Source organism: Patagioenas fasciata, chromosome 34, assembly GCF_037038585.1.
Source record: "Patagioenas fasciata isolate bPatFas1 chromosome 34, bPatFas1.hap1, whole genome shotgun sequence".
Classification (NCBI taxonomy): domain Eukaryota; kingdom Metazoa; phylum Chordata; class Aves; order Columbiformes; family Columbidae; genus Patagioenas; species Patagioenas fasciata.
In genome coordinates, this window is record NC_092553.1 from 2,788,537 (window position 1) to 2,802,823 (window position 14,287).

The 14,287-nt window shown below is 61.4% G+C and overlaps 2 protein-coding genes across 9 annotated transcripts; one reads left to right on the forward strand and one right to left on the reverse strand.

Moving 5' to 3' along the window:
• Nucleotides 1–37: 37 nt before the first annotated feature.
• On the reverse strand, nt 38–8,622 carry POLR1H (RNA polymerase I subunit H). Of its 3 annotated transcripts, none has more exons than XM_071800922.1 (5): nt 8,604–8,622; nt 4,245–4,379; nt 4,034–4,140; nt 1,365–1,474; nt 38–222 (listed from the first exon to the last, which is right to left on the reverse strand). In XM_071800922.1, the coding sequence occupies exons 2-5, from the start codon at nt 4,375–4,377 to the stop codon at nt 198–200; spliced, it is 375 nt and encodes a 124-aa protein (XP_071657023.1). In that variant the 5' UTR covers nt 4,378–4,379; nt 8,604–8,622; the 3' UTR covers nt 38–197. The 3 variants fall into 3 exon arrangements, with proteins under 3 accessions (XP_071657023.1, XP_071657022.1, XP_071657021.1); XM_071800921.1 differs by lacking the exon at nt 8,604–8,622 and adding an exon at nt 5,545–5,685; XM_071800920.1 differs by lacking the exon at nt 8,604–8,622 and adding an exon at nt 5,420–5,547.
• MGAT1 (alpha-1,3-mannosyl-glycoprotein 2-beta-N-acetylglucosaminyltransferase) lies at nt 3,605–11,489 on the forward strand. Of its 6 annotated transcripts, none has more exons than XM_071800916.1 (3): nt 3,605–3,954; nt 6,870–7,142; nt 9,924–11,489. In XM_071800916.1, the coding sequence occupies exon 3, from the start codon at nt 9,953–9,955 to the stop codon at nt 11,279–11,281; it is 1,329 nt and encodes a 442-aa protein (XP_071657017.1). In that variant the 5' UTR covers nt 3,605–3,954; nt 6,870–7,142; nt 9,924–9,952; the 3' UTR covers nt 11,282–11,489. The 6 variants fall into 6 exon arrangements, with proteins under 6 accessions (XP_071657017.1, XP_071657016.1, XP_071657014.1 ...); XM_071800915.1 differs by lacking the exon at nt 3,605–3,954 and adding an exon at nt 5,517–5,623; XM_071800913.1 differs by lacking the exon at nt 3,605–3,954 and adding an exon at nt 5,696–5,832.
• The last annotated feature ends 2,798 nt before the right edge of the window (nt 11,490–14,287 follow it).

Genomic DNA, 14,287 nt, shown 5'->3' on the forward strand with positions numbered 1-14,287 from the left:
CTACGGAGCAATTTGGGGGGGCAAATTGGGGATGGGCGGGGCAAATTGGGGCTGGGGGGGGCAAATTGGGGCTGGGGGCTATTTTGGGGATCAACTCAGACACCCCCAAGCACAACCCTCAATAACCCCCCCCAGGGGGGCTTTTATTATCAGATGGGAGGGGGCAAATACCCCCCCGGGGGGGGCAAATACCCCCCTCACGAATCCTCCTTTTCCTGGAACCTGTGGGGAGATGGGAGGAGGGTGATGGGGGGGATTTTGGGGGGGTGTTGGGGATTTTGGGGGGGTATCGAGGATTTTGGGGGGGGTATTGAGGATTCGGGGGGGTGTCAGGGATTTTTAGGGTGGGGGTCGGGGGTTGTGGGGGTGGGTCAGGGATCTTTGGGGGGGTCGGGGATTTTTGGGGTGGGGAGATCACAGATTTTGGGAGGGGTATCGAGGATTTTGGGGGGGTGTCGGGGGTTGTGGGGGGGATATCGAGGATTTGGGGGGGGTTGGGGATTTTGGGGGGGGGGTCAGGGATATTGGGGGGGGTCGGGGATTTTGGGGGGGGTCGGGGATATTGGGGGCGGTCAAGGATTTTGGGGGGGTGTTGGGGGTTGTGGGGGGGGTATTGAGGATTTTGGGGGGGGATCGGGGATTTTGGGGGGGGATCGGGGATTTTTTGGGGGGGGGTCAGCAATGTTGGGGTGGGGTCAGTTGGGGATTTTGGGGGGGTATTGAGGATTTTGGGGGGGTCGGGGATATTGGGGGGGGTCGGGAATATTGGGGGGGTTGGGGATTCTGGGGGGGGTCAGGGATTTTGGGGGGGGTCGGGGATATTGGGGGCGGTCAAGGATTTTGGGGGGGTGTTGGGGGTTGTGGGGGGGTATTGAGGACTTTGGGGGGGGATCGGGGATTTTGGGGGGGTGGGGATTTTTGGGGGGGTCAGCAATGTTGGGGTGGGGTCAGTTGGGGATTTTGGGGGGGGTATTGAGGATTTGGGGGGGGTCGGGGATATTGGGGGGGGTCAGGGATTCTGGGGGGGGTCAGGGATTTTGGGGGGGGTCAGGGATATTGGGGTGGGGTCAGGGATATTGGGAGGGGTCAAGGATTTTGGGGGGGTGTTGGGGGTTGTGGGGGGGGTATCAAGGATTTGGGGGGGTATTGAGGATTTGGGGGGGTATCGAGGATTTGGGGGGGGGTCAGGGATTTTGGGGGGGTGTCAGGGATGTTTGGGTGGGCGTTTGGGGGGTATTTGGGTGGGTGTTTTGGGGGTGTTGTGTGGGGGTGAGGATTTGGGGGGGGATTTTGTGGGTTGGGGGGGGTGTGGGGGGTTTGGGGAGGGGGGGGTCAGGGATTTTTGGGGGGGGGGGGGTCCCCACCGGCACCGGGGGCAGCTGTAGAAGACGCTCTGTCCCTCATCGGCCGAGCGCATCTGCCGGGTGTGGAACGTCATCCCCTCATGGCCGCAGCGGGGGCAGCGCCGCTCCACCTGTGCCCCCCCCCCCCAAAATTAGAGTCACCCCCTTGGTTTTGGGGGGTAGGGGGGGGCTTAACCCCCTCCCAGGTTCAGGGAGTTTTGGGCCAGAGTCCATGAGAGGGGACTCAGGAGTTTGGGAGGGACCCAGGAGTGCCCCAAGGGAACCAGGGGTGCCCCAAGGGACCCAGGGGTGCCCCAAGGGACTCAGAAGATTGAGAGGGGACCCAGGAGATGGAGAGGGACCCAGGAGTGCCCCAAGGGACCCAGGAGTGCCCAAAGGGACCCAGGGGTGCCCCAAGGGACTCAGGAGATTGAGAGGGGACTCAGGAGTTCGGGAGGGACCCAGGAGTGCCCCAAGGGAACCAGGGGTGCCCCAAGGGACTCAGGAGATTGAGAGGGGACCCAGGAGATGGAGAGGGACCCAGGAGTGCCCCAAGGGAACCAGGGGTGCCCCAAGGGACCCAGGGGTGCCCCAAGGGACTCAGGAGATTGAGAGGGACCCAGGAGTGCCCCAAGGGAACCAGGAGATTGAGAGGGGACTCAGGAGTTCAGAGGGGACCCAGGAGTGCCCCAAGGGAACCAGGGGTGCCCCAAGGGACTCAGGAGATTGGGAGGGGACTCAGGAGTTCGGGAGGGACCCAGGAGTGCCCCAAGGGAACCAGGGGTGCCCCAAGGGACTCAGGAGATTGAGAGGGGACTCAGGAGTTCGGGAGGGACCCAGGAGTGCCCCAAGGGAACCAGGGGTGCCCCAAGGGACCCAGGAGATTGGGAGGGACCCAGGAGTTCGGGAGGGACCCAGGAGTGCCCCAAGGGACTCAGGAGATTGAGAGGGGACTCAGGAGTTCGGGAGGGACCCAGGAGTGCCCCAAGGGACTCAGGAGATTGAGAGGGGACTCAGGAGTTCGGGAGGGACCCAGGAGTGCCCCAAGGGAACCAGGGGTGCCCCAAGGGACTCAGGAGATTGAGAGGGGACCCAGGAGATCAAGAGGGACCCAGGAGTGCCCCAAGGGAACCAGGGGTGCCCCAAGGTACCCAGGAGATTGGGAGGGACCCAGGAGTTCGGGAGGGACCCAGGAGTGCCCCAAGGGAACCAGGGGTGCCCCAAGGGACTCAGGAGATTGAGAGGGGACCCAGGAGATGGAGAGGGACCCAGGAGTGCCCCAAGGGACTCAGGAGATTGAGAGGGGACTCAGGAGTTCGGGAGGGACCCAGGAGTGCCCCAAGGGAACCAGGGGTGCCCCAAGGGACCCAGGGGTGCCCCAAGGGACTCAGAAGATTGGGAGGGACCCAGGAGATTGGGAGGGACCCAGGAGTGCCCCAAGGGACCCAGGGGTGCCCCAAGGGACTCAGGAGATTGAGAGGGGACTCAGGAGTTCGGGAGGGACCCAGGAGTGCCCAAAGGGACCCAGGGGTGCCCCAAGGGACCCAGGAGATTGAGAGGGACCCAGGAGTTCGGGAGGGACCCAGGAGTGCCCCAAGGGAACCAGGGGTGCCCCAAGGGACCCAGGAGATTGGGAGGGACCCAGGAGTTCGGGAGGGACCCAGGAGTGCCCCAAGGGAACCAGGGGTGCCCCAAGGGACTCAGGAGATTGAGAGGGGACTCAGGAGTTCGGGAGGGACCCAGGAGTGCCCCAAGGGACCCGGGGGTGCCCTAAGGGACCCAGGAGTTCGGGAGGGACCCAGGAGTGCCCCAAGGGAACCAGGGGTGCCCCAAGGGACTCAGGAGATTGAGAGGGGACTCAGGAGTTCGGGAGGGACCCAGGAGTGCCCCAAGGGACCCGGGGGTGCCCTAAGGGACCCAGGAGTTCGGGAGGGACCCAGGAGTGCCCCAAGGGAACCAGGGGTGCCCCAAGGGACTCAGGAGATTGAGAGGGGACTCAGGAGTTCGGGAGGGACCCAGGAGTGCCCCAAGGGACTCAGGAGATTGAGAGGGGACTCAGGAGTTCGGGAGGGACCCAGGAGTGCCCCAAGGGAACCAAGGGTGCCCCAAGGGACTCAGGAGATTGAGAGGGGACTCAGGAGTTCAGGAGGGACCCAGGAGTGCCCCAAGGGACCCAGGCGTGCCCCAAGGGACTCAGGAGATTGAGAGGGGACCCAGGAGATCAAGAGGGACCCAGGAGTGCCCCAAGGGACCCAGGAGATCAAGAGGGACCCAGGAGTGCCCCAAGGGACCCAGGAGATTGAGAGGGGACCCAGGAGATTGATAGGGGACCCAGAAGTGTCCCTGGGACCCAGGAGTTCGGGAGGGACCCAGGAGTGCCCCAAGGGGCTCAGGAGATCATAGGGGACCCAGGAGTGCCCCAAGGGACCAAGGAGTTCGGGAGGGACCCAGGAGTGCCCCAAGGGACTCAGGAGATCGAGAGGGGACCCAGAAGTGTCCCTGGGACCCAGGAGTTCGGGAGGGACCCAGGAGTGCCCCAAGGGACTCAGGAGATCGAGAGGGACCCAGGAGTGCCCCAAGGGACCCAGGAGTTCAGGAGGGGACCCAGGAGGTTTGTGCTTTATGGGGGGGGTAACCTCATTTTGGAGGGGGGGTTCATTGTTGTGTGTGTGTGTCCCCCCAGCACTCACCGACGGCCCATGGCTGTGGGGCGCAGGATCGGGCCCCCGCCCCCCCCCACCGTGGGGGTGCAGGGGGTTGAACTCAATGGTGCTGCGGACGGTTTTACCCTCAAAATCTGGGCGGGGGGGGGAAGAAATGATATGGGGGGGGTCTGGGGGTTTCATGGGGGGGGGTCCTATGAGGGACCCAGGCGTCCGGGAGCCCCCCAAACTCACTGACCGGAGACTTGGAGGGTGAAGTGGCAGCGGGGGCAGCGGACGGTGCTGGGGGGGCCCGGGGGGGGCAGCACGGACCCACAATCGGGGCAGAAATCCAGGGGGGTCTGGAAGCAGGAAGAGGGGGGCAGCGCCATAGCTGGAGGGGGAGGGGGGGAATTGGGGGGTCAAGCCGGGGGGTTCTTGCACCCCCTTGTTGGGTGTGGGGGGGTTGAACCCCCTGTGACCACCCCGCTGCTTCCTATTGCCCCCCAGTTCCCCCCATTGCCCCACAGCCCCCATCACCCCAATCCCCTCATTGCCCCCCAATGACCCCCCAATCCCCCCCAGCACCCCAATCCCCTCATTGCCCCCCAATGACCCCCTGATCCCCCCATTTCCCCATCACCCCAATGTCCCCCATTCCCCTGCCCCCCAATCCCCTCATTGCCCCCCAATGGCCCCCCAATACCCCCAATCCCCTCATTGCCCCCCAATGACCCCCTGACCCCCCCATCACCCCAATGTCCCCCATTTCCCCACGTCCCCCAATCCCCTCATTGCCCCCCAATGTCCCCCAATGACCCCCCGATCCCCCCACTTCCCCATCACCCCCCATTTCCCCATCACCCCAATACCCCCCATTCCCCTCATTGCCCCCCAATGATCCCCTGATCCCCCCATTTCCCCATCACCCCAATACCCCCCAATCCCCTCATTGCCCCCCAATGACCCCCCGACCCCCCCATCACCCCAATGTCCCCCATTTCCCCACGTCCCCCAATCCCCTCATTGCCCCCCAATGACCCCCCGATCCCCTCATTTCTCCATCACCCCCCATTTCCCCATCACCCCAATACCCCCCATTTCCCCCCATTCCCCAGCCCCCAATCCCCTCATTGCCCCCCGATCCCCCCCATTTCCCCACATCCCCCATTACCCCAATGTCCCCCAATACCCTCATTGCCCCCCCAGTCCCCCAATGACCCCCAATCCCCCCATTTCCCCACACCCCCCAATCCCCTCATTGCCCCCCAATGACACCCCGATCCCCCCATTTCCCCATCACCCCCCATTCCCCAGCCCCCCAACCCCCTCACTGCCCCCCGATCCCCCCCCAACCCCCCCCATCACCCCCCATTTCCCCACATCCCCCAGCCCCCCAAAACCCCTCCCCATTTTCCCCCATGAATCCCCCACCTCCCGGAGCAGACGAGTCCAACCCCCAGAGCGGCCCCAGCGCGCGCGGACCGTCTAGCCCCGCCTCTTCCGCCGCGTCACTGCTCCAGCCCCTCCCCAACCCGGGAAGCGAGAGGATTAATCACCGGAGAGCCCGGGCCTTGATTAATTAAGCTACCGTCGACAGATTAGCGGAGCCCCCGGGGAGGGATCAGTTAAGACGGCGTTAGTTAATGAGGGAAGGATTGATTAAGCGGCCGCTAATTGAATCGGGAAGGCTGGGAGTGGGCGTGGCCTGTGAGGAGGGGGCGTGGCCTCGTGTTGAAGAGCCGCCGTTGGTTGGGGGCGCGGCCTGTCAGGAAGGGGCGTGGCCTCGCCGTTGCCATGGCGTCGCTTCCGGCGCGGCGGGGCGGAAGTGGCGGGCGCTGCCGCTGGTAACGGGGGGGCCCGGGACGGACCTGGGGGGGTTCCAGGGGTTCCCCATGGGTTCCTGGGGGGTTCCCCGAGCCCCTTACAGCCGGGGGGGCCCCTCCCGTGGCCTCCGGGGGTGAGGGAGCGGCCCCGTGGGGCCTCCGGTGTCACCCGTGGGGGTGTCAGGACGGGCCGGGGGGGCTGATGTGGGGCTGGGGGGACCCCATGAGGGGGCCGTGGGGGTTTGGGGGGCTCCCCCGTCACCTTTAGGGGCTGGAGGGGGGGCTCTTGTGTTCCCTATAAGGCTGGGGGGGCTCCCCTGTCCCCTGTTGGGTCTGGAGGGGGCTCCCCTGTCCTCTATAAGGTTTGGGGGGTTCCCTGACCCCTATAGGGTCTGGGGGGGCCCCCTGTCCCTTATAAGGTTTGGGGGGCCCCCCTACCCCTATAGAGTCGGGGGGGGGCCCCTGTCCCCTATAAGGTTTGGGGGTCCCCCCTGCCCCTATAGAATCTGGGGGGGTCCTCTGTTTCCTATAACATTTGGGGGGCCCCCCTGCCCCCTATAGAGTCTGGGGGGGGTTCCCTATCTCCTATAATGTTTGGGGGGCCCTGCCCCTATAGAGTCTGGGAGGGATCCCCTGTCTCCTATAAGGTTTGGGGGACCCCCCCGCCCCTGTAGAGTCTGGGAGGGGTCCCCTGTCTCCTATAAGGTTTGGGGGGCCCCCCTGCCCCCTATAGAGTCTGGGGGGGTCCCCTGTCTCCTATAAGGTTTGGGGGACCCCCCTGCCCCTGTAGAGTCTGGGGGGGTCCCCTGTCTCCTGTAAGGTTTGGGGGGGCTCCCTGCCCTCTGTAGAGTCTGGGAGGGGTCCCCTGTCTCCTATAAGGTTTGGGGGGGCTCCCTGCCCTCTATAGAGTCTGGGGGGGGGGTCTCCTGTCTCCTATAAGGTTTGGGGGGGTTCCCTATCCCCTTTAGGACCGGGGTGGGGGGGAACAATCCCACAACCCCACAGGGGTTTTAGGGGGACGTTTGGGGCATTTTAACCTTTTCCTTCCTCTTTTTTAGAGCTCAAAGACACCCCCCCCCAAAACTCAACCCATGTTTGGGGGGGCACCGAGTCCCAGGCCAGCGGACGGACAGACGGACACAGCCCCCACCATGGCCTGACCCCCCTATACCCCCCCCCAACAACAAGGAGGCTCCAAAGGGGGAGAAGCCGCGACCTCACCCCCCCCCCATCCTGTTTTTGGGGGACCCCCCGGGAAGGACTGCGGAGAACAGGGGGGAGGGGGGAACCCCAGCGACCCCCCTCCCCCAGGACCTGAACCCCAAAAGCAGGTGAGTCTGTGGGTTTTGGGGTGTCTGGCGGGGGGGGGGAGGAGCTTCAAATCCCCCCCCCCCCAAACTCCCCACATTTTGGGGGTTTCACCCTTAAAAATGGGTGGGATGTGGATTGAGGGGGATGGGGAGGGGGGATTTAATTGGATTTAATTAGCGGAGTGAAAACGAGGGTAGGGAAATCCCGGCTCTGCTTACTCAGCGCCATCAAACGCCGGTGAGGCCACTGCCGAACCCGCTTTTTTGGGGCAAAACACCCACTTTTTGGGGCAAAACACCCGGTTTTTGGGGCAAACCCACTCGTTTGGAACCCAAACTCTGCCGTTTTGTGCTGGAGTCCGGGAAAGGGACCCAGGAGTGCCCCAAGGTACTGAGGAGATCGAGAGGGACCCAGGAGTTCAGGAGGGGACCCAGAAGCATCCCAGGGACCCAGGAGTGCCCCAAGGGACCCAGGAGTTCAGGAGGGGACCCAGAAGCATTCCAGGGACTCAGGAGTGCCCCAAGGGACCCAGGAGTTCAAGAGGGGACTCAGGAGTGCCCCAAGGGATCCAGGAGATCAAGAGGGGACCTAGAAGTGTCCCAGGGACCCAGGAATGCCTGAAGGGGCCCAGGAGTTCAGGAGGGGACCCAGGAGTGCCCCAGGGGCCCAAGAGTTCAGGAGAGGGGACCCAGGAGTACCCCAAGGGACCCACGAGTTCAGGAGGGGACCCAGGAGTGCCCCAGGGACCCAGGAGTGCCCCAAGGAACCCACGAGTTCAGGAGGGGAACCAGGAGTGCCCCAGGGACCCAGGAGTGCCCCAAGGAGCCCATGAGTTCAGGAGGGGACCCAGAAGTGCTTCAAGGGACCCAGGAGTTCAGGAGGGGACCCAGGAGTGCCCCAGGGACCCAGGAGTTCAGGAGAGGGGACCCAGGAGTGCCCCAAGGGACCCAGGAGTGCCCCAAGGGACCCACAAGTTCAGGAGGGGACCCAGAAGTGTCCCAGAGACCTGGGAGTTCAGGAGGGGACCCAGGAGTGCCCCAAGGGACCCAGGAGTTCAGGAGGGCACCCGAACCACTCCACCCCCCCCTTACCAACTCAACCCCCACATATTCTGGTACAAACCCCCCCAAATCCCCTCTTTTTAATCCCTTTTTCCACTCTCATACCAACACTTTATGGCCGGGGGGGGGAAATCGCAGCTTCCCCCACACTTCCTCCCCCTCTCCTCCCTTTCCCCCCCCAAAAAAAACCCCTTTTCCGGGTGTTTTCCCCCTTAATTCCCTTTTCCGCCAGCGTGGCCGCGTTAACCCTTGAACCTCCAGCCTCATCGCGCTTCCCCACCCGCTTTGTTTGCCCATCAGGAGCCGCCCCCCCCGGGTTAATCCCGGGTTAATAATTAAAATGAACGGACTCTGCCCCCTCCTCCCCACCCCCCCCCAGTTTCTCTTTGCAGTTTATTTGCCCCTTTATTTGTTTAATACCGGTTTTAATCTCCACGGTGCCACGTTGCCGAATCTCCGGGGCGGTTTCGCTTCCTCTCCCCGTCGGGGTTGGTGGCGGGGGGGGGGGGGGGTGGAATTTTCTCAGTGTGGGGGGAATTTTGAGAGCTCCCCTGGGTGTTTTAAGGGTGAGGAGTTCGGGAGGGGACCCAGGAGTTCGGGAGGGGACCCAGGAGTTCAGGGGTGAGCCAGGAGTTCAGGGGTGAGCCAGGAGTTCCCCAAGAGACCCAGGAGTTCCGGGAAGGACCCTGCAGTTTAGGGAAGGACCCAGGCGACCGGGGGGGGACCCAGGAGTTCAGGGAGGGACCCAGGAGTTCGGGGGGGACCCAGGAGTTTGGGGGGACCCTGCAGTTTGGAGGGGGGACCCAGGAGTTTGGGGGGAGACCCAGGAGTTTGGGTAAGGACCCAGGCATCCGGGGGGGACCCTGCAGTTTGGGGGTGACCCAGGAGTTCCCCAAGGGACCCAGGAGTTCAGGGAGGGACCCCGGAGTTCGGGGGGCGACCCAGGAGTTTGGGGGGACCCTGCAGTTTGGGGAGAGACCCAGGAGTTCAGGGAAGGACCCAGGCGTCCGGGGGGGACCCAGGAGTTCAGGGAAGGACCCTGCAGTTTGGGAGGGACCCAGGAGTTCCCCAAGGGACCCAGGCGTCCGGGGGGGACCCTGCAGTTTGGGGGTGACCCAGGAGTTCCCCAAGGGACCCAGGAGTTCGGGGAAGAACCCAGGACTTCAGGGGTGACCCAGGAGTTTGGGGAGGGACCCAGGAGTTCGGGGGGGGGACCCAAATACGGACCCAGGTGTCCAGGAGGGAGCCAAAAAGGGGACCCAGGCGTCCGGTGGGGAGCGCAAATAGGGGACCCAGGAGTTCAGGGAGGGACCCAGGAGTTCGGGGGGGACCCAGAAGTTCAGGGAAGGACCCAGGAGTTCAGGGGGGACCCAGGAGTTCCCCAAGGGACCCAGGAGTTCAGGGAAGGACCCAGGCGTCCGGGGGGGACCCAGGAGTTCAGGGGTGACCCAGGAGTTCCCCAAGGGACCCAGGAGTTCAGGGAAGGACCCAGGCGTCCGGGGGGCACCCAGGAGTTCCCCAAGGGACCCAGGAGTTCAGGGGTGACCCAGGAGTTCCCCAAGGGACCCAGGAGTTCAGGGAAGGACCCAGGCGTCCGGGCGGGACCCAGGAGTTCCCCAAGGGACCTAGGACTTCAGGGAAGGACCCAGGCGTCCGGGGGGGACCCAGGAGTTCGGGAGGGACCCATCCTTTTATTTTCCCCTTGATTTCCCCCCACTAATTTATCGTGTGCCCCCCCAGGTCCATGGCGCGGCCCTGAGCGCTGAAGGATGCTGAAGAAGAGCGGCTGGGCGGTGTGGGGCGCCGCGCTCTTCCTCGCCTGGAACCTCCTCCTCCTCTTCCTCTGGAGCCGCCCAGCGCCTTCCTCCTCTTCCTCATCCTCCTCCTCCTCCTCCCGCTTAACGGCCGAGGTGATCCGCTTGGCTCAAGATGCCGAAACCGAACTGGAACGCCAACAGGACCTCCTACGCCAAATCCAACGCTACCGCGGGTTATGGAGCCGGCGCCGCGCCCTCCTCCCCCTCACCCCGCAACCGGTGACGGATCCGGATCCGACGTCCCCGGTGTTACCGGTACTGGTGCTGGCGTGCGACCGCAGCACCGTACGGCGCTGCCTGGACGCTCTCCTCCGCTACCGACCCTCGGCGCACCGCTTCCCCCTCATCGTCAGCCAGGATTGCGGCCACGCCGAGACCGCCCGCGTCATCGCGTCCTACGGCGCCGCCGTGGCGCACATCCGCCAACCGGACCTCGGCGAGGTGGCCGCGCCGCCCGAACACCGCAAGTTCCAGGGTTATTACCGCATCGCCCGCCACTACCGCTGGGCGTTGGGCCAGGTGTTCCGCACCTTCCGCTACCGCGCCGCCATCGTGGTGGAGGACGACTTGGAGGTGGCGCCGGATTTCTTCGAGTACTTCCAAGCGGCGTTACCGTTGCTCCTCGCCGACCGCAGCTTGTGGTGCGTGTCGGCGTGGAACGACAACGGTAAGGAGCAGATGGTGGACGCCGCTCGCGCCGAACTCCTCTACCGCACCGATTTCTTCCCCGGCTTGGGTTGGTTGCTCCTCGATGAGCTTTGGGATGAGTTGGAACCCAAGTGGCCGGCGGCGTTTTGGGACGATTGGATGCGGCAACCGGAGCAGCGCCGCGGTCGCGCTTGCGTGCGGCCCGAGGTGTCGCGTACGGTGACGTTCGGCCGCAAAGGCGTGAGCCACGGGCAGTTCTTCGATCAGTACCTAAAGTTCATCAAGCTTAACGACCGCTTCGTGCCTTTCACCCAACTGGACCTTTCTTACCTCAAAAAGGAGGAGTACGAACGCCGCTTTTTGGCCGAGGTGTACGGCGCGCCCGAGGTGCGGTTGGAGGAGCTACGGGCCGGCCGCCACCATCACCGCGATCAACCGGGGCCGGTGCGGCTTCAATACCGCGGTCGCGACGCCTTCAAGGCCGCGGCCAAGGCCTTGGGGCTCATGGATGACCTCAAATCCGGCGTCCCCCGCGCCGGCTACCGCGGCATCGTCAGCTTCGTCTACCGGGGGCGCCGCGTCTTCCTGGCGCCTCCGCCGGATTGGGACGGCTACGACCCCAGTTGGAGTTAACGGGGTTCGCCCCCCCCGTCTTTTGAAGGGGTTTCCCCCCTATTTTGGGGGGTTTCGCCCCCCGTTTTGGTTGGGTTTCCCCCCGTTTTGGTTGGGTTTCCCCCCATTTTGGTTGGGTTTCCCCCCCGTTTTGGTTGGGTTTGGTGGGGAGGATTCGGCACGCGGCGCCGAGTGTGGTTTGCGGAATAAAAGGAGGAGGAAAAGGCGATATTGGGGTGTCCGGTAGCGCCCGTGGGGCCTATATGGTGCTATAGGGGGATTGTCTATATGTTGGGGTCGGTGGCATAGGGCTGTGAATTGACCCATATGGGTTTGTGTGGGTCTGTATGGGTTTGTGCGAATCTGTGGGGCTTTATACAGATCTATGGGGCTTTATACAGATCTATATGGGTTTGCATGAACCTGTATGGGTTTGTATGACCTGTATGGGTTTATACAGATCTATATGGGTTTGTGTGAACCTGTATGGGTTTATATGCACCTGTATGGGTTTATACAGATCTATATGGGTTTGTATGAACCTGTATGGGTTTATATGAACCTGTATGGGTTTATACAGATCTATAGGGGCTTGTCGGAACCTGTATGGGTTTATACAGATCTATAGGGGCTTGTCGGAACCTGTGTGGGTTTATACTGATCTATAGGTGTTTGTATGTATCCAGGTCTATAAGGGTCTGTACGAACCTATATGGGTCTGTACAGGTCTATAAGGGTCTGTACAAGTCTGTATGGGTTTGTACAAACCTATATGGGTCTGTACGAACCTCTCTGGGTCTATGTGGATATAAATGGATATATATGGGTCTGTCCAGATCTATGTGCGTCTGTATGGGTCTATACAAACCTCTGTGGGTCTCTATGGGTCTGCCCAGATCTATGTGAGTCTATATGGGTCTGTGCAGGCCCTATGGGTCCCTATGGGACTGTGCAGGTCCCTATGGGTCCCTATGGGTCTGTGCAGGTCTCTATGGGTCTCTATGGGTCTGTGCAGGTCTCTATGGGTCTGTGCAGGTCTCTATGGGTCTGTGCAGGTCTCTATGCATCTCTATGGGTCTGTGCAGGTCTCTATGGGTCTGTGCAGGTCTCTATGCATCTCTATGGGTCTGTGCGGGTCCCTGTGGGTCTGTGCAGGTGTCTATGGGTCCCTATGGGTCTGTGCGGGTCCCTATGGGTCTGTGCAGGTCCCTATGGGTCTGTGCAGGTCTCTGTGCGTCTCTATGGGTCTGTGCAGGTCTCTATGGGTCTGTCCAGGTCCATATGGGTCTGTCCAGCTCCTGATCTGACATTGAGGGGTTTGGGGGGGCCAAGCATCGTGCTCAGTGTTATTTTGGGGAGAAAAAGCCTCTTTTCAGAGCGGGGCAAGTTACGAAACGGAACAAAGTGATGAAATTCCATCCCAACCAATTGGGACAAAAAGAGGGGAAAGGGCTGGGGGGGAGAGAACTGGGCACATGGTGACAGTGGGAGGGGTTTGTCCCCCCCCAGCAGGATTTGGGGTAAATCTGGGGGAGTTTAGGGATATTCTTGAAGCTGTTTCCTCCCCACCTCCACTGCTGGTGCTGAAAACACCCAATATCTTCCTTTTCACTTAAACGGGGGAAAAGTACAAAGGAAAAAGAGACGTTTTGGGGTCTTTATTCCTTATTCTTTCCCTCACATGGCAGATGCTCTGCTCCCTCCAGCATCTCCGTGGTTGGTCTCCCATCCAAGTGCTGACCGGGCCCGACCCTGCTTAGCTTCCCAGATCACATGAGATGGGGCATTCTCAGGGTGGTACGGTTGCTTATATTATATATATAATATTATATATATATATAAATTCCCCAAATATATCCTGATAGCATCTGAACTAAACCCTTTTTCAATGGCAGAGCGGAAGGGCAGAACCTCTCAGACCTACTGACCACTGCTTTCTTACAGCGCTTTCTTCTCACAGGGCTGTTTCCTCACAGCATTTTTATCCTCACAGGTTATCCCTTCACAGAGTTTTATGCTCAGAGTTTTCTCCTCACAGCGTTTTCTGCCTCCTTATAGGGTTTTTTGTCCCTTTACAAGGGTTCCCCCCTCCAACCCCCGTTAACAAACCCGGCTTCACCGGCACCTTTGCCGCGCCACAGCGGATCGTAAAGGTCCACTCTCATTGGTTGATTCTGGCAGCCAATGGGAAGCCTCGGCGCGTCCGGCGGCCAATGGGAGGCGACCTTTGTGATACCGTTTGCTTCCATTCACACGCATGAGGGAGCGTTGAGTTGCAACGAGGGACGGGGTGAAACAGGAGGAACCGAACCAAAATAAATCCCAAACTTTAATATTTAGCAGCAGCAGAAGGGAAAAAAAAAACTTTGAGATGCCTCTTATATTTTTCCTTTTTTCCCTTTATTTTTAAAGCAGGAATTTTTCTGGGAAATACACCAAAACTTCAATAAACCCCAAACTTCGTGTTTAATTTCTACTCAATTCAGACACTTACTGGCCCTTTCCGAGAGGGATCTCAGCCTGCAAGAGGCTTCAGCAGCAACAGGAGAAGCCACCCCTGTCCTAAGCATAAATGTTTTCCAGAAAGTGACTTTTTCTGCTTATTTTTTTTTGCTATGTGCGGATATTTATGCCTTATTTTAGCTTTTATTTACCAAGTGTTTGTGGAGCGTTGAGAAGAGTGCAGGGTTTTCTGGGGCGATTGGCTTTCACTTGACTTTCTAGGGCAATTTTTAGGGTTTTAAGAGCTGGTGTTTAACACCTTTCCCCTCGGGCTTGGCCCCAGGAACACGAAGGACCACGGTAGGGGATCAACGCCACCCCGGCTCTTCCCATTTTGCGGGGGACACCCGCGTTTTGAGGAGAAAAAACCCCGTTTTGGTGCCGGCGGGAAGCGCCGTGTGCGGAGGGGGGAACTCGCTTGCGTCCGCCAGGGGGCGGAGGAGCACGAGCGCGACGCACGTTGACGCGGCTACGTCCGCCGCGGGGCTATATAAGGAGCCGCCGGGGGGCGCCACGGCGCAGTCG